Genomic DNA, 20543 nt, shown 5'->3' on the forward strand with positions numbered 1-20543 from the left:
GCCTGTCAAGATAGAGACGTACCAAGCAAGGGATGCCCTGCAGTGCTAAAACTGCCAGAGAATAGGCCATGGTCAGCATACTTGCAATGCGACACCAAGATGTGTCAAATGCGCAGACAATCACCATACGAGGGAATGTCCAAAAACAGATCGATCTACACCGGCCAAATGTGCAAACTGCAGCCAGCCACATCCAGCCAACTTTAGAGGATGCAAAGCCTTCCAACAATACAAACAAACAAAGGCGAACTACAAACCTCCAAAACCCACGACAGAACCAGCAGCCCCTGATCACAACCAACCAGTAAAGAAATTGCCGCCAGTTCCGGCATGGCCAGTCATGAAAAACAAAACAAAAGAAACCCAACCCGATGTACCCCAGCCAACCACGTCAGCGGATAGCCACGTCAGCCAGAGAATAGGCCATGGTCAGCATACTTGCAATGCGACACCAAGATGTGTCAAATGCGCAGACAATCACCATACGAGGGAATGTCCAAAAACAGATCGATCTACACCGGCCAAATGTGCAAACTGCAGCCAGCCACATCCAGCCAACTTTAGAGGATGCAAAGCCTTCCAACAATACAAACAAACAAAGGCGAACTACAAACCTCCAAAACCCACGACAGAACCAGCAGCCCCTGATCACAACCAACCAGTAAAGAAATTGCCGCCAGTTCCGGCATGGCCAGTCATGAAAAACAAAACAAAAGAAACCCAACCCGATGTACCCCAGCCAACCACGTCAGCGGAGAGCACCACACAAGCTGAACAAAATACTGTAGCTTCCACACCGGCAACGACGTCTACAAAAGGAACCCTCGGCGATGACATAAAGAAAATATTAACTCTCATCAATGGCCTGGATATCCAAAAAATTCTCCAGCAAATCAAAACCGGATTCGAAAAACTCTGATCAGCAGACGACACTCCGACCAAAATCACGGTGTGCATTGAAACAGTCATCGCCATGTTCAACGATGGGTGCTTCTAAGAAAACCCAAGTACACCGGCACATGACTCTCCTCTACTGGAATGCGGATGGAGTTTTCAACCAAAGGCTGCAACTATTACACTATCTACACCAGCAAAAGATAGACGTCGCTCTAATAAACGAGACCCACCTGAAACCCAAGAACAGATTCACCCTACGAAACTACATCATACACAGACAAGACAGACCTACCCCAAAAGGCGGCCTAATGATAGCAATAAAGAGAGATTTTCCCACAGAGACAATCACCATCCCACAACTGCAGACAATTGAAGCCTTGGCCATCAAAATCATCACACCAACTGAACCGCTGGTCCTTGTTGCAGCATACAAAAGACCGGAAACGAGGGTAGAGCTTCAAGACCTTCAAACACTACAGTCATTAGGCACCAGAGTACTGATAGCTGGAGATTTGAACTCCAAACATCCAGAGTGGAATTCTAGGGTCACCAATCGAAACGGAGTACAGCTGTTCAACCACATACCATTTATAAACCTTGCGGTAACAGCACCAAAGGATCCGACACACTACCCCAAAAAAGGAGCTAGGCCGGATGTCTTAGACATCACACTACACAAAGGAATCAACTTTACCGTAGCGCCGTATGTCGTCGCCGATCTCGACTCGGACCATGAGCCGGTTATATGTGTTGTCGCCCATAGAATACTGACGCATCTCACGACCGCACCAACACGACCGCTGACAAATTGCCAGCAGTACAAAACAACTCTTCACGAAGCAATCCAGCTGCCTCTCCACGTTGCAACCCCGGAAGATATCGACACGGCCGTTGAGGAAATTGGTGCCAAGATCACTTCAGCAATTCGAAACAGTACCACCAAACAAAACCGTCAAGAGCAACCAAACACAACGGACCTCAAGCTACACATCCTGTTGCACCTAAAGCGATGGATCAGACGCAAATATCAACAGACACGACATCCACAATACAAGCAGCTCCTCCAGAACTTGAAACGTCGAGTGAGAGGACACCTTCAAAGATCAAGGGAACACCTTTGGGACGAAAAACTGAAGAGCTCCGACAAGCCAAACAATGAATTCTGGAAGCTCGCAAGAAATTTCCGCGGACACACCGCCAGCTCAACGACGCCAGTCCTCCACGACCCACAGGGCAATCTTCTATTTCAACCACAAGAACAAGTTGACGCTATCGCTAACAACCTTAAAGAACAGTTTTCTCCCAATACAGAACCATGCGACGAGGAACAAATAACAACGGTGGACAACTTCCTGGACACATTCAGAGAGCAGCCGCATGCAGACATACCACACCTAATTACTCCCCGAGCGATTCACACAGTCATACGACGGCTGCCAAACAATAAAGCGCCAGGCCCGGACAAAATACCGACAGAAGCCTTGAAGCAAGCCCCAAGGAAACTCCTGATTGTCCTAACCCAAATATATAACGCCATTCTTCTCACTGGCTACTACCCGAGAGCTTGGAAAACCGCGAGAGTATGTTCAATCCTGAAGAAGGGGAAAAGCCCGCTACACCCACAGAACTATCGGCCAATAAGCTTACTGTCTCACGTCAGCAAGGTCTTCGAGCGCCTCCTCCTGTACCGATTACAAGACCACGTACAACACTTTGATCTACTCCCAGACCACCAATTTGGTTTCAGGCAACACCACAGCACGACCACCCAGCTGGTGAGGGTGGTCGATCATCTCTCGGTACGCTTCAACTGGAAACACCACATACTAGCCATATTCCTCGATATACAGAAGGCCTTCGACAAGGTTTGGCTCGAAGGACTCATATACAAGCTACACAGACTTGGAATACCTGACTGTTACGTACGCTTGCTGGACAGTTACCTACATCAACGCACCTTCTTCGCAGTGTTTCAAGGAGCCATCTCCACCATTCGAACAACCACGGCTGGAGTACCCCAAGGATCCTCCCTCTCCCCGCTGCTGTACGCCCTGTTTACAGCGGATGTACCAACAGCCTTTGGTTGCCTCCCAGCCACTTTCGCAGACGACACCGCATACTTTGCGGCAGCCAAGGATATTCGTGTTTCCTACATCAGAATGCAAGAACAACTGCAACAATACGATCACTGGGCAAAACAATGGAGAGTGCGAGTGAATCCCGACAAGAGCACCGCCATCGTGTTCTCTCGTAGACGCCGTCCGCGCGAAAACCATCTCAGACTACAAGGACAACCTGTTCCCCACAAACAAACCACAACATATCTCGGCATGCTACTAGACAGAGGGCTCTATCTCAGAGACCACATAGCCAAAATCGTCAACCAAGGAAACAAACGCGTGGGAGCACTTTACCCGATGCTACGATCGCCAGGACTGCGGCTGGAAACCAGACTTCAACTGTACAAGGCAATCATCCGACCAGCTCTGCTCTACGCCTGCCCTGCCTGGCAACACCTACCCAAGACGACCCTCCGCAGACTCCAAGTCATACAGAACAGGGTCCTACGTATCATCAGCGGACACGGACGGTATACAACAAACGTCCAACTCCACGAAGACCTCGACATTCCACCCTTAGATGACGTGATCCAGCGGACAACCGCCACGTTCTGGGCCAAACTCCAGGAAAACCCAAATCCAACGGCACGAGCCATTGGTACCGCCAACCCGCACAGACACACTCATCGTCTACCAAGACCCTGAGCCGACCAGCCACGACAAGTGAAAAGTGACCACAGCCTAACCGCCACTGCCACCCTCACTTTCCCACCCCAAGCGACAGCTGCAGGAGTGGAATTCAACACCGAAAACATCGCACGCCATTTCAAAAACAATTCAAAGAGGAGGCAAGGTGTCCACAGACGCTGGTACTCCACATCATATTGCGCAAAGCAAGCCAAGACTCGTAACTGGTAACTGGTAACTGGTAACTCAACTTTAGCTTTGCGCAGTGGCGATATCGTAACCAATGAGGTCTTACCGAGGTGCGATTATTGCTATTTGAAAACTTTAACCAATACCCCGTCAAGACGACGTGAAATATCGTCGGCTATGGCAATTTTTGGATGTTCCTACGGGAACCATTATTTAATTTAAAAATATTCCTAATGACTACGATCTGATTATGAAATTTCCGTACATGTAGTGTCAGGACAGTACGGTTAGCAACGCTGCGCTTTCACCACTCGATTTCCCTCCTCCTTCTCTGCTGCTATGCGCGCCTCTGCTCCACAGTTAGCTGGGACAGGGTATACATATAAATTAGGGATGGCCAAACGGATCCAAAAGTTACGGATCTGGATCCGGATCTGAGATTTTCGTATCTCAATTCCATTATAATATTACCACACCTTAAAAGGTATCATGATCTTCGATTACAAAGAAGTTTTTCATTAGTTAGTCCTACAATCATTTTTTCCAAGTGTTGTTCCTAAAATACTTTGCTAACACACTCGTGCAAAAAATAATCTTACTTTTTTAACATAAAATGTCAGAGGTGATTTTGTAAATGCCATTGAACGAATATGTATTCATTCGAATGTATTGGAAATGAAAAAACACATAAATGTGAGACATTCCATTCCAGGATGAAACCTTTAACACATATAACAAGATAGAAATGTTATACAAAAATTATACAATTGTTCCACAGTTACAGTTTTACAATTTTTTTTAAAAAAAACATTATAATATATGCAGTGTTATATAATTACAAAGTGTAAGTCTAACAAGGGAGGTTATCTAAGTGTCCCCCTCCGATTTCCATGAAACTTGGCAGGTGTATAGTGGGGCCCAATGGAAGAAATACGTGTTTTTTTTTTGTTTCAGCTAAAAAATTGTTTTAGGCGGCAAAACCCCCTCAAATGTCAAGACAAATTGAAGTGAGGGTCTGACCCCTGTGTCCCCCTCCGATTTCCATTATACTTGGCAGGTGTGTGTATAAACGGGCCCAAAGGAAGAAATACGTGTTTTTTTTTTGTTTCGGCTAAAAAACTGATTTAGGGGGCAACCCCCCCTCAAATGTCAATATGAGGTCAAATTTAAGTGGGCATTTGACCTGTGTCCCCCTCCGATTCCCATGAAACTTGGCAGGTGTATAGTGGGGTCCAAAGGAAGAAATACGTGTTGTTTTTTTTGTTTCAGCTAAAAAACCGTTTTACGGGGCAAAACCCACTCAAATGTCAAGATGAGGACAAATTGAAGTGCGGATCTGACCACTGTGTCCCCCTCCGATTTCCATGAAACTTGGCAGATGTGTAAATAAACGGGCACAAATGAAGAAATACGTGTTTTTTTGTTTCGGCTAAAAAACTGTTTTAGGGGGCAACCCCCCTCAAATGTCAAGATGAGGACAAATTGAAGTGGGGATCTGACCCCTGTGTTCCCCTCCGATTTCCATGAAACGTGACAGGTGTATAGAGGGGTCCAAAGGAAGAAAAACGTGTTTTTTTTGTTTCAGCTAAAAACAGTTTTAGGGGGCAAAATCCCCTCAAATGTCAAGATGAGGACAAATTGAAGTAAGCGTCTGACCCCTGTGTCCAACTCAGATTTTCATGAAACTTCGCAGGTGTATAGAGGGGTCCAAAGGAAGAAATACGTGTTTTTTTTTGTTTCAGCTAAAAAACTGTTTTAGGGGGCAAAACCCGCCTCAAATGTCAAGATGAGGATAAATTGACGTGGGGATTATCTGACCCCTGGGTCCCCCTCCGATTTCCATGAAATTTGGCAGGTGTATAGAGAGGCCCTATGCCACCTGTTTCTTCCTATGCCATATTTTCGTGGTTTCGGGGTCAGATCCCCACTTCAATTTCTCCTCATCTTGACATTTGGGGGGGGGGGGGCTCTAAACACCTGCCAAGTTTCATGGAAATCGGAGGGGGAGACTTAGACCTCCCTTGTAAGTGTATTAATTAATTACAAATAGCGCACGCGCACACACACACTATATATATGTGTGTGTATGTATGTATATTATATATATATGTATATTAGCAGGTAACAATATGTTATAAACACATTCTTACTTTCCAAAGAAGCGCATGTGGGATGGCAAAACGGATCCGGATCCGAAAAATTTTTGGATCCGGAACCAACCGGATCCGGATTTCGGATCCGCTAGGATCCGGATCTGGCCACCCCTAATATGAATTCGCTCCTTGATCATGAACAAAGTCAGCACGATTATGTTTGTTAAGACTTCGCTTCCTCCAGAGTGAAGAAGTGAAAATTGCAAGGGTCTGGAAGAAAGGTGCAACCCGGAAGAATTAACTGAATAGGAGGCGTGTTTGTTAATGCATGCAGCAGGTTGCGGCTTTTCTTGGAAGAAGGTTCCATTGCACGAAGGTCACAGACTGCTCCTCTGGGAAGCGTAAGACGACGAACAAAAGAGCATGGGAGATTTCTCCAATGACTTCAACGTTCATTGCTCTCGTACATATGTTCGAATGCAATCCGATCCAGTAGCAAAGATTACGACAGGATGAAAAGTAACCATGTAATTCTGTTTCCTATTTTTCAGCTCTAAATAAAATTACGAGACCCCCGCGTATCATTGTGAAACAAATTTGAAGTTTTTCTCTGTTTCTGAAACGAAATGAGATGTTCTTTACTAACTAACTCGCTTGTGCTTTTGATTTCAGAAAATGCTAAAGGTAAAGTTCTCTGTGCATGTAGCACCCTATCATGAGGGCACATTTTAGGGGATGTGGGAGTAGGGCTCCATACATTCTCGATCTAGGCCATTTTAGAGGGGATGTGAACAGCGCACAATCTATTTCTCCTACCTTTAGATCTTCAAATAATTCCTTTATCGTCTCCGACCGCCTTTAACCCCTAGGGTTGCCCCCAGGTACCCGTTGATTTGTGGCTGGTTGAGCCTCGGTGCCGCTTTATGCGGTAACAAGGCTGGAAAATTTCCGACGTTAGATCACCCACCCCAGGAATCAAACCCAAGTCCCCCGCGTGGCACCCTATCGACTAGACCTCCGCGGCTCCCTGCTGATTTCAAAATTGCGTACCACGTCACAGTTTTTAGATACACAGGGTGGTCCGAAAATCACTAGCTACAACATGTACACCAAACTGACGACATATCCTATAAGCTTTCTTACATTATAGTCTAGCAGAATTTCTCTTGAACCGTCAAGTTGGGTATAAAGGTTTCTCTATCGCTTTTATTTGATAAACATTATTTACTGACTCAGAAACCGAATCATACCACCCTGGCATCCTTGAGCATTTTCCGTTATGACGTCATTAAAATATCATCATAAAATTACAAGATAACTGCATAAGGCCAGGAGGTCTCCCCGATGGCGCAGTGGTAGCATCGTCGCCGTGTAATCAAGGGGTCCTGGGTTGATACCTGGTGGAGGCACATAGTGGTTCGGATTCCACTTTAAACTGTAGATCAATCAAATCCCCTTACCTTTAAGCAAAGAGAGTAATCTTTGAAACTATTCTCTAATACTTGACAATCATAACTAAGAATATCTCAATTTGAAGCACAGAACTTTGCTCCGTTTCCTATTCTTGGATATTACAATGAAATATTCCCATAAGTAAATGCAAATGTAACAAGTAAGATTCTCTTCACAAACCGAATTAAAATTTTAGGTATTTTAGTGTGGGTTGAGAAATATGATTTTTAATGCCATGAACATTTCTAGCTCTCTTTGAACAGCAGAGGAAAGCGACAGCCACCTTACACGTACCTCACATTCGTTTCTTCCATCCTTTAAAAGCTGGATATTTTCTTGAGAGATCATTGTTGAATTTATGCTTTTGCTTCTTTGTTTCATGAAAGTAAATATTACTTAATAAAAATTCTCACTACTCGTTTCTGTATCAATCGGAAATGAATGGTACAGACTACATGTGCCCAGCAGTCTCAGAAGGCGAAACAACGAGTTAGAATAAACTTATGACTCAGTCGGGCAAAGTAATCGTGTTCAGCTCCTAGATGATAAGTGAGCATTGCTCCAAATGATATGCCTTAAATTATGATCGTTATGTGTGGGAGCATTCTCTGTGCAGCACATTGGCTTTGATCGATGATAAACAAAAAAAAAAAACAAAAAAAAAGTACATTTACCGATTTCTAAAAAAATCCGCCCGGACGCCTAAAAGGGAGGACATGTCCGGATAAAAGAGGACGTCTGGTCACCCTATCCACGAAGGCGCATCGTCTGACTTAGTGGGGAAAAAACAGCTGAAAGTTTCGTAAGTGATGTTTAAAATCGTATGATGTGGTTAATTCCTGTTGTCTTGAAAACAAATGCCAGTGAATGATTAACTAGTCCGGTTATATGAGTAGATTCGCAGCACAAGAAGGTAATGTTTCTATACTAAGGTGCAACCTATATTGACAGTGACGTCGTAACAGTATTGCAAACCTACAGCGTTCATACTTTCACTGTCTGCTCTCGGAAATAAGGAAAACAAGGGAATGAAATTCAATAGATTAAGATGCAAGGGAAGGAATTTCAAAATGTCACAATGAGAGGATTCTTGCAGAATATAATAACGTATAATAAATAACATTGAAATGAGCACGAAACATAAACATAATAAACTGTACGAAACTGATTTGGATTCAGATAATGAATGCGGGATGGCAACGCGCCTCGAACGACAAGTTCGCGAGACTTGAGCACAAAAATATAGCTACTTACTTGAAGCACGTTGCATCGCATACATTACATGGAAATGTATTACAGATGCTAGATTCTGAAAAACCTGTTGAAATGAAGAGTATCCGGTACGATTGTTTTGCTGCATGTCCAAGCTAAAAAAAAATATGCGTGGGTTCGTTGACCCAAATCTCGGAGGTGGTTGCAGGTCGAAGTGAGGTTAAGGGAGAGTCTATCTTTGTCTGCTGGTAATCACACGTCCTCAGCAAGCGATATCTGGGCAGGGGTTACTTTAAATCGCTTTGTAGAGGGAAAACTATGAATAGTCATGTGGGAGGGGGGATGTATAAACGTATTCGTATTTGCTACGTACTTGTGTTGAAACTACGAGTTCAATTGTCACAAAAACGTTTAGGGGCAGGGCAATGGGAAAACTAAATTTCCAACAGTGGGAAAAATGATTGATTGAGATCTTGATCCATAAGCATATCAACATTGAGGCGTATTTTGTACGACCTGGATTTGTATTAAGATAAGAAAGCGTTCGTAGACGATATTGTTGCTTGGCTCCACCAATATCTGCGCCAATAAAGCGATATCGGATTGCTGTGAAAAAAAAATCTTCATTACATGTATGAGACATGAGTTAATGTCGGCCTTCGGCCATTCTGTAAACAAAGCCTGGGAGGGCACAACAGTTGTTTCAGATTGCAATGATGTATTTAGGGGGGGGGCATAGATTCGGACCTGCCCCGAAAGACTTAGCACGTATTAAAATTAAATATTTAAAATATAACTCTTTAGCATTTGTTATAAATGGATGGTTATACCCCGCTGAACTTATTGAAAGGCAAGGAATTTCGCTCATACGGCTTCCAAAGACTTATACACATTACTACTTGTGATGATGATAATGCATGAAATATTAATCACCAATTTCACTTTTCGTCAATTCCAATAGGCAATTAAAAGTGATCACAGTATAATTATTTTTGCCTAATACAATATGATCTAAGTCCTTTTGTTGTCATTCAATAATTATTCAATTTATCGCGAATGTCTCTATTTGACATTAATTTCCTTGCCAAGGCTGTTGTTTTTCCACAAATTTTGACGATCTTAACTACACGTAAGTTACATAATGAACGGATGTTCTTATTCTATTCTTTTGCCATTTTTACCTATTCATGTAATAACAACAATGCAATATTAATTAATTTACATATTCAATTAAAGTTATTTTAATTCAATATAATTATTCTAATTATATTATTATTATTATTATTGAGACACTTGGTCAGACCCTCCCCGAAATGTATTTTTAGATACGTGCCTGTCACATTGGTATGCTTTCCATCTAGGCCCAGAGTTCAGCCTTAGGCGAGAAAAGGAAGGTTCGTTATTGTGTATTTAGGAAGCAAAGATGGTTTTGTGGAAAGTGTTTGTTTGTTGTTTCGTTCGAGAAAAGGTGTTGAGGCAGCGTTCTGAGACGTGGTTCGTCGATATTCATCGATAATAGATAATCCTATCAATTTGTTCGCAATAAGAATGTACCAAACAATGCTTCGAGAAAAAATACATCAAGACTAGCTTTCGTGGAAGACTGGTAAAAACAAAGTTTACTTTATATTAGTGCTTTGTTTAATACACGTCTTCAAAACATTAAAAGTCCTTTAGTTTATCAGTCCAAATATATTTTTAATTTTGTAATTTGTTTATCTTTTCGTGTTCGTGTTTCGTTAGCGCCAAGCATTGACATTTCTCCGCATGAAGATCAGCTGCACACAAGAACATTCCGCTCCTTCCATTTACTTTCCGTGCGGACTCTGAGACGCAAATGTGACGGAGAGAATTTTACATGCATGGCGCGGAGTGATACGTCAAGTTGCAGTGCGATCCCAGCTGACGTCACTGTCAAGATAGGTTGCACCAAGGTATAGTAGTAATTCAGCGCGACATAAGTCCACTTTATGTACAGATATTCTAATCGGGCTGAACATACAGTTTAAGCTGCACCGGGTATCGAACCCGCGATCCCTTGATTACAAGGCGACGACATTAGCACTACGTTATCGGGGAGGCCGATGCTCAGATGCATCTCCTTCAAATGTGAACACAAGTTATGTGACTACATGTAACATATTATTAAAAAGCAAGGGATGAGCTTCATTCACTTCTCTCCTAATGTACAGTTGTATATTATTATAATGAAAAATAAATGGTTAAATCCTCAACGGCGGAACAACGTACACAAAGAATGATTCACGTTTTGATGTCCTTTGTAGGTAGCATCGGCTCTACAGGAAAGTGGTTTGGAATATTTTTTTTGAAGTCAACATTTAGTTTCACGTATGCTTAGTAGGAAAGCATGGTCTAAAGCCCTCAGAGGTCTAAGGGTGGCTTAAAAATATTATTAGGGGCAGAGTACTACCGTTGTGGATCTTCAGACTAAAGGCCACAGTCTGCTACTGGCCGTTTATGTATGGGTGTTTTAATTGAATCTGTTGTCATTATTAATTTGTTCATTCGACCACGAAGAGAAGGTAATTGGCTATCAGAAATAAGCAGCTGTTCACTGCAATTATGCTCGACATACAGGTGGTGGACAAAAAATATATGAACACCCTGATAAGACAAAAATAATATTTATTCGTAGGAAGTTGACCCACTCTTGGCTGGGTGGGTGTACATGCATAATGTTGAAGAGAATACGCATACATTCCTCTTGCAAGACTGTCTCTAGTTCAGAACGTGTCGCATATTGTGTGAATGTGTGAATGTGAATGTGAATGTGAATATAATGTGAATGCATATTCGTCAGACCAGATGGCCTGTCTCCACTGCTGTTGTGTCCAGCCTCTGTGCTCTCGTTACATGTTCGACCCTACACAGCATTACGCAGTGTCATCAATGGTTTTGGAATAGCGCTCTGCCATGAGTGTTCGCAGTATGCAGTTCCCGTTGGATAGTTTTGTTTGATATAGGGTCCTGGAGATAAGAGGTTATCTGAGACACAGTTGTCTTGTGCTTTTGGGCCACTATCCACTTCAACACCCGCCTATCCCCGTCGGCGATCTTCAAATTTCAACCGCTCTTCTGATACGAAAATTATGCCTTACCTTTACTGTAGGCTGTCATCGCAGTTGAAACCGTGCTCTTTGCAACCCCCACAAGGTTGGCTGTTTTCGTCACTGAGTCTCCAGCTAGGTGCACTCCAACGATCTAGTAATTTTGAAAGTCTGAGAGGTCGAACATAATGGCGTTTGACTTGTAGCAGAATGTTCATCTACAACCCATAGGACTGCTGCTGATAAACTGATACCTCTACCTTCATGGTCACTAGGTGGCAGACTTCTGTACCAGGTGGCGTGGCTGTACTGCAAGGATGAATTGCGACCTGTTTTAATATGGGTGTTCATATTAATTTGTCCACCACCTGCACACCTTGACACCATTCATATGGACATCTCATGTTATTTTACGATCCAAAATTTTATACTGATATTATGTAACACTTTACTTTCTAGTAATTCTTTAATTGGAACTGGTTGAGTGTAAGAAAAGGCCCTAACCACTCCATTTAAAATAAGACGCTAATAAATAAATAAATAAATATATCACAATGAAATCGAAGAAAGGTCTCTCTTCAATGGGTCACTTGGAGTAATAGTTGCTTATAGCATTTAGTTTTTTTTTTTTTAAATCTCGGAATTTTTCACTTGCTTCATTATCAAAGGAAGAAGCAATATTGCTCATTCAGTTTTGATCCGAACAAATACTATTCTTATTTTATAGATTGAAGCCAAAAGAAGCGGAATATATTACTGTTAGCAATAAATATTGGATTATTCCTCAAAGGGGTATATTATTTAAGAAAATCTACCAACTTTTTTAATGGTGAAGTTAACACCATTGATTTACTACTACTTCTTTAGTAGAAAAATTACAGGTCCGTAGCGAGGAGCAGGCTACGGAGGCAGAAGCCTAGGGCGAGATTCAAAGCTTCTTTTTATTATTTTAATTATTATTCTTAATTTTTTTTCTTACTTGTAGGCTTATATTCTGCCATACACACTGCTGGAATTTTCGGTTTCCTAATGCAATAATAATAATTCCTTTATTTAGCGGGCGAGGTTCAGCCGTAGGCTGCTCTACCACCTAACCCTTGTCATGAGCTACATAAGAAAATATAAGAATATATAATAAACTAAACTAAACTAAACCCACAGCGCTACAGCCCTTGAAGGGCCTTGGCTTACCTACCGACTGCTGGTCTCCCTCCCACACTGTTCCTCCGTCACCTGTTATAGCGTGGAGGTCTTAGACCAGTATTGGGGTGACGGGTGAAATATATATAATATAATATGATAATATATGAATGCAAATGGAAAACTCGACTACACTAAAGATAAATAAAGAATTTCACATTACCTACAATTACGAATATTCTCATTACAGTAATATTAGTCATAAGATAATATAAATGTGAAACAACAAAATATATTAAAAATACAAATGTAAAGAGAAAAAATATAATGTGAATGTTAACAAAATGTTTCCTTTAAGTAAATAATAATAATAATAATAATAATTTGAAGATATTAATAAAATTCCAATAGTTATAGTTATAGAATATCAGTGTTTTGTCGTTTGTTGAGTGCCAGTAATAGTAATAGTACGTTTTTAAAGATGTTCTTGAGACATCTGCAATATGCTAAACTTTCTTTAAATCAGAAATCGAAAATGTGAATCTTTAAATATAACACATATTACTTTTAATGACTTTATTTTTGTTTCCTCATTTCAAAATTTGTAGGATGCAAATATTACAAAGCCTCGAAGGATGCACATAAGATGTTACTGCTTGGTAGTGCGGAGAAGGAGGGGAGGGGGTGACCAATCACACTCCTGCCTAGCTACGGGCTGGAAAATTACATTATTTTATTCAGAGTAAAATATATTTAATTAATTCAAGAAGTACCGTCTATGAAAGTTAATATTTTCCTAAGTGTTTCGATGCTATGCTTTATAAACAAATATTAGCATAAAGTAATAATATTCTTTTATTAAAAGAGAAAATATGAAATAAATATTAAATTAATTTGAATGAGCTAATTGTAAGCTTAAGAAATCTCCTTTGTTCGTATATAGGGCAGTATATATGCCCTAGCCCCTTGGCATTATTTTCATACTTGATCTATGACTTAAATTACTTAAAGGGAATGTTTTTAATTCTTTTTTCTCTCTCTTTCCCTTTTTAGGAAAACAGATAGGTACATAGAGAGGTAGAGTGAGAGAGAGAGAGAGAGATAGAGAGAGAGAGGGGGAGAGAGAGAGAGAGAGAGAGATTCCCCAAAGAAAAGAAAGAGAGAGAAAAAGAGAAGACAAATGAAAAGAAAAACCATGAAGATAAGCAAATAGAAATCATATCGATCCTAATCTATTATGAAAAATAGTGATGCATCCAAAAAAGATTTAAAATTACCCAATTGGCACTTTGTAATATTACATCGTAATCGTACTCCCAATAAAATAAAAATTATGACACCCAGTTTTAAACGTCAATTGAGTTTGAGTTTATTGAGCAATTTTCACACCGAAAATACCCCTGAGGGGCATTGGTGCATGTACATTACAAAATACATGTTGACATCGCACATAATATATATCTATACATCAATTTGGCAGATTTTTTTAATAATAATATAACATAATATAATAGTAAAACATACAATGACAAATTATTTCTTGAAGTGAAGTAGTGCTATAAAAGTACAATATTTTATAGTGTATACAATCTAAATTTATTTTATAAAGTTATTTAATTCCTGAAATTCTTGAACTGAATATAATGTGTATTCCAATAACAATTTTTTCATTTTACTTTTAAAGATCGTGGATCTTTCAAAATTTCTGTAACTTTTTGGTAACATATGCTTGAGTAAAAAGGTTCTGTTTGGTATGCAGTTAGCCGCACTTTGGGAATGTGGAAGTTATCTTTTTGTCTGGTATTGTAATTGTAGTTCGATTTTGTTTCGTGTATGAACGTAAGTGTTTCAAGTATGTACAAACTTGGAAGTGTTAATATACGATTTTTTTAAAAAAGAGGTTTACATGTATCAGTTTTGTGTGCATTTGCCAAAATACGCAATGCTCTTGTTTTAATTTTAAAAATGCTCTGCGATTGAGCCGAGTTCCCCCAAAATTGAATACCATACCTCAAAATACTTTCGAAGTTTGAGAAATAGATATTTAGCATACACACTGTATTGAAACTATTTTTTAAAATTTCTTAATTGGTAACATACCGTGTTTAGCCTCTTGCATAAATGATATATGTGAACTTTCCAGTTTAGACACTCGTCTATAAATATTACAAGAAATTTTGTATTGTTAGTAGCTGTTATAACGGCATGCCCTACTGTGAAATTATCTTGCTTAATAGAAGAGTTTCTGGCTCTAGATAGACCAAATTTTATTATATTAGTTTTTTCGTTGTTCATAGAAAGTTTGTTTGCTGAAAACCAGCTTTGTAGTTCAGTAAGAGTTGTTTTTCCGTTTTTTGAATTAAAGTTACATCGTTAACAGAATCTACTAAAGCCGTTGTATCATCAGCGAAAAGAGTAACTTGGGCGGTTTCAACATTTGCTGGAAGATCATTTATGAACAATACAAACAATAGGGGTCCTAGTATCGATCCTTGGGGGATTCCAATAACCACATCTTTCAATTCAAAGTTTCTGTTTTTCATATTGCGAATTATGTTGGACATTTCTTCGCCTGTAGTAGCGGTCATAAAAAAAGAATGCGTGAAAAATCTTTTCACGTTATTTAACTTTTATCTGTATGTGTCCGTTACGCTGATGTTACGTTGCAGGTTAAGTGCTACATTAACAAAATAATTATTAAAAGTATTAGATATTTTTTGCGGATCTGTCTCTATTTCATTACCTGCTTCTAATATGATATCTTGATTCGTGTTCGTTTTTTACCTGTTATATGATTAACTATTTTCCATAGCTCTGCAGTTTTGTTTTCTGAATTAACTTTTATCTACATACAACTGTTTGCAATGTTTTAATGTTTTCTTGAATTTTTAAGGGTAGGGCTGTTTTCATATTTACTCTGTTTATGTAATGATCGTTTTAATTTGCTAAGATTTTTAGTTTCCTTGGTTATCCATAGGCAATTTGGTTTTGTTGTGAACTCGTGCTTTTTTAATGGGAAAACATTTATTAAAATGGTATCTTACAGTATCAAGAAATTTTTCGAGTTTCTCGTTTACGTGTACAGCCATATTGTTTATAAAATCCCATGTTTCTGATTTTAGCGCGTTTCTGACTTTTGAAATTTCTTATCATTGTTTGTGGGTCTAAAAAATATGAATTTTACGCGTGGTTTATGATTTCTCTTGTCTTCTATTACGTTTACCTTAATAAGCTGAGAATCATGGTCAGAAAAACCTATGCAAGTTTCTACTGAATATTTATAAACGTTTGTAAATAGCCATTTCAATCGCTGCGCATTCGACGTCTTGTTCTACAGACAACTCAACAGCTTGCTTTATTTCAACTACGTTACTTTTAAGTTTATTCTGAGTGAAAATTAAAGACCCGCCTCTTATTATATTTGGCCTACTGTAACTAGATGCAATACATAAATTATCAATATAATTAATGTTTCATCTTTTACTAACTAGTGTTCAGTGCAAGGAAAAATACTAATTTCATTCTTGTTTTCTTTTTGTTCCTCGAAAAATATGTCTATCTCTGACGCTTTTGATATCAACTTGAACGTTGCTATGAAATATGGTGATAGTTTGTAGTGCAAGGTCACTGCTCGACGGATTCATACCTCCCCTTGGTCCCGATCTCCCACTCCACAGATTACAACAACTAAAATATGGAAAAATCACTCATCTTATAGATCTTCCCCTCATCGATAATAACCCTAGCTTACTGGTGTCGTACGAGAAACTTAATAACCTGAGGGGAGAGGGGGTCAGAGGCCCACATTTCTTATTATTTTCAATATTCTAGAACTTTTTTTATTGAATCACTGCTTCGATTCTTTATTATATGTGTGTAATTTATTAATTATAATAATTACAAAAATTACCATCACTAATAAGAAATAATAAACAATTATTTATGAGTGTCACACACATATTTTATTATTCTCGAAAACGAACAAAAACCATAATAATTTTTAATTATTTCTTTTTTGTTTATAGAGGTGCAGTTAATTATAATAATTACAAAAATTACCATCATTACCAATTATTTGTACACTTTTACTGGCATGTGTCACGATTGACATGCATTCAAAGATGGCGTCTGATAAGCCCACTTAGTGCATTTTTCCTCCTATTACATTACATTTAATTTTCTTAATAAAGAAATATTGGGAACACGCTAGGATACAATATAATTTATTTTCAACTTTTTTTTTAAAGAAAAAGCGGTTTAAAAATCGAAATAATAGGGGTGGTTGGTCTGATAGCCTCCCCCTCCCCGTCCTCGGGAAAGCTAGGGTTAAGTAACTTTAACAACTGAGATTATTCACTCTCCAAGACTGAAGTTCCCATCAAGAATCCTGCAGAAATTATATTTTATGAACTCGTCTGTTAACAGGACTTAAGACAGAGAACGGCTCCTTGTCTCCTTGACAACGACTCGCCGTGCAACGGAACTACACATAAACAATTCTTGTTGCTCGTTCCGTCCGCTGCCCCTTGGGTCGATGGCGCCCAATTTTAGATTCTCTTTTTGTTTCTCGCGCACAACCCACGACCACAAAGTAAAAAACCGACCTTGGTCAAGTTCGACGTTTGTGCATTGTTGTGCAGCGAAGGAGAGAAGAGAAGCACGTGACCCAAGGTGCGGGCGAAGAAAGCAGCTGCCGGTCCTCGGAGTTAGTTGGTCACCAGCAGTGGCTGCAGAAGGAGACGAGAGATGGTGCTCAGGTAAGTGAGACATTCTGTTGTGCATTTAAACGATACCGACTTCTCTTTGCCGGTTGGCTGCAGGAATGTGTCTTGTGGTGTGCCATCAAGGAAAGCAGAAGTGAATCTTTGAGGTGACGACCGAAGTTGCAGAAGTTTCTATCGCAAGTCGACCTATTTCAGCGCAAGAGTTTCAGTGGGCGTAGGCTCGTGGAGTGAAGGTGCGTTCTCCATATACGAATTATTAGTGATGGTGTGGTGTCTCGCATCGAAATCTCCACCGAAGGAAATGTAATTGTGATTATCAGGGAAAGGATTTTAAGATGCAAAAGTATGGTCGGGAGAAAAACAAAGGTTCTGAAATGTTTTCAAAAAGTTGCAAAAAAAAGTTATTCAATGCTGTCATCATCATCATTCTATATGGGTTCGAAGGGGTTAAAGTATCGTCCCGTAGGACTTGGCTTTTCTAATGAAGAGGATAATGTTGTTTTTGAATTTGGAATTAGGGGTTTCTCCCTGCAACTGCAACAGGGAGCGAGTATTTGGTAGATGAGGTTTTGGTTTGCCCTTTACTTGGCTAGGGCGAAGGAAGGTTTTTGGGGTTTCTTGGGTTTTTCCTCCGTGGAGGACAAGTTTTGGCAGCTCAGCTGGTTGTTTTTTTCTCCCTCTGCTCGGCGAAATGGAGGTGAGGCTAGGTCTTTTGGGTTTTTGGGAGGTTCTAGAGTTGGGCGGTTTTGAAGTAAAGTGGTTGAGGTTGAGGTGTTCGTCTGTTTTTGGGTCGTCTTTTGTTGTATTCGTTAGGATGTTTTGCAATTCAATTCAATTCAATTCTGTTGGTTAAGGGGTGTTGAAAGTAACATCCCGTGAGACTCTGCTTTACTTTGAAGCGAAATGCTTGGAAGGAGATATAATTGAACTAGTATTTTGGTGGTTCTGTGCATCCTGCTTCAACTGCAACAGCTGGAATTTCTTTGAAATAAGATTTTTCCCCTTTACCTGGCTGGGCCGTGGGTTTGGAGGTTTCATCCTCCGAAATGGTGTTGTTTCCTACGTGGAGGTTCTTTGGTAAAGGCAGATTGAGATTGTTGTTGGTGTAGGGGTTTGAGTTTGCTCTCTCGGCTGATGGTGATGAGTGTTTACTTAGAAATATTTGGAAAATACATGGGATACAAGCGAAATGTGTGTGAATTACAAGTGAAATTACAAGGAAAGTGACAAATACAATAACATAGAGAACTGTGATTCTGCAGAATAGGTTTTGTTGAGGTTTGTGTTTTCTCTCGCGGGTTTTGCTACATTATCTTGGGATCTATTGGGGCTGCTATTATTATATTATACCATTTGATAGCTCTCGTTCTGCTCTACAAAATGAAACTATAGGATTCTATGTAGTTGTTCAAGAAGCGTGAAAATCATTTATGTTGCTGTCCATTTTTTTTAACAAACCGTGAAAGAAAAGGAATAAAAAAGTGCTGAAGGGGATAAATGTGCTAATCTCACGAAAAGGTGCAACGAAGTGTGTTCATTTTACTTTATTTCATATCCTAAAATACCTATCTCAAACGATCTGTATGAAAACAGCTATACTTTTGGAAAGGTGCTGCACCTTAAAATCCGTTCCCTACTGATTATGTCGTACCAACATTTCGTCTTCTCGGTGAGCGAGTGCGTCTAGTGGTCGATTTCAGATCTCGCTATTGAAGTACCCGGGTTCGAGTAACGGCCTGCGCATGTGTGTTATTTGTGACTGCCCATTTATAAATTTCATCTCATCGTCACGATTAGCGAAACGTGGAAGAAAAGCGACGCAAAAGAATAAAAATATCATTCCACCGTGGACGCGTCAACATTGTATCCATCTCTTTTATCATTCTTATTGTGTTATTTTCCAAATTTCTAGTGAGGAGAAATTTCAGTAACTTCTCTTGAATCATCAGGATTTTATACAAATTATACACATATAACTTAGAGTCAAAGAGTCAAGAAAATAACAACCAGTGTGGTGAGTGGAGGGTGCAGCAGTACATTAACGTATTTTTCTAAAGATGAATAAGTTCTCATCTCTTTTCATGTTGAGCAAGAGAGTTGACATCAAGGTCTTGTTCGGGCCATTAACAGCCTTTTAATAACACCCATTCCGAATTAGTCCGGAAGAGATCGACTTCCATTTTCTCACATCACGAGGCTCTCGACCTGCTTATTAACAAGCAGCGAGTAGTCATGTTATCCAATGCATGCAAATCTTTATTCGGACTCGAACTCAAGACTTCTGGTTTAAATATGATGACTTTTTTGTGGTCCAGAGATCAGCAACACTCAGCTGTCATCTTTCAGTGAAGGGTTTCTCTGTTTGATTGGACGTCAAGGCACATTACAGTGGTACATACTTCAAGTATTAATCAACCTACATTCATAAAATTACCTTAAAAAATTCCGTTTTTGCTAAGCTTCGAAACGTAAAATTCCTATTTGTCGGATGGATGAGCGGTGAACCTGGCGATTAGAACACAGCGTTAGGGAAAAGATCACTCCAGTTGCATCCTGAATAGATGAACCAGTTCGTATTCGTCCGAATACTATTCAGAAAATGTTCAAGGTAGCTCGTTTTCATGTATATTTACTTGATATAACATTATTCTGATGACATTTTTAGGTACTTACGAGTTTAGAAAATTTTACAAAACACTTTCCTGTTATATCTCAGGTAATGTTGAACAGGCCGCCTTCCTTGCTGTGATAGTTCTTTAAAGCCATGTCCTCTTATGTCTTTTGTCTGTCTGGAGCCGGGCCTCCCACGCTGGCGCAGTGGTAGCGTCGTTGCCTTGTAATCAAGGGGTCTCGGGTTTGATACCCGGTGGAAGCACATAGTGGTTTGGATCCCACTTTAAACTGTAGGTTGAGTCCCGATTAGTCATACTGGGCATAAAGTGGACTTTGAAACACTAAATTAATCTATCAATCAATCAATCTGTCTGGAGCCACTGAGAAAAATGAGACGATAAGCGATGA

General features: G+C 39.9%; 1 protein-coding gene and 1 non-coding gene across 2 annotated transcripts in view; both read left to right on the forward strand.

The window, feature by feature from the left end:
* Positions 1-3898: 3898 nt before the first annotated feature.
* Positions 3899-4039, forward strand: LOC146004541 (U4 spliceosomal RNA). The gene has a single exon (XR_014443940.1). It is a non-coding gene; the product is annotated as a U4 spliceosomal RNA (small nuclear RNA).
* A 13414-nt stretch (positions 4040-17453) lies between these two features.
* Positions 17454-20543, forward strand: part of LOC146004340 (uncharacterized) — a 168993-nt gene continuing 165903 nt past the window's right edge. The window contains exon 1 of the mRNA XM_083143128.1: positions 17454-17555. Within this exon, the coding sequence (XP_082999254.1) occupies positions 17545-17555 (11 nt within the window). The 5' untranslated portion in view covers positions 17454-17544. The remainder of the gene's footprint in view (positions 17556-20543) is intronic.

This window comes from Lepisma saccharinum, chromosome 21, assembly GCF_977018435.1.
Source record: "Lepisma saccharinum chromosome 21, izLepSacc3.1, whole genome shotgun sequence".
Classification (NCBI taxonomy): Eukaryota; Metazoa; Arthropoda; class Insecta; order Zygentoma; family Lepismatidae; genus Lepisma; species Lepisma saccharinum.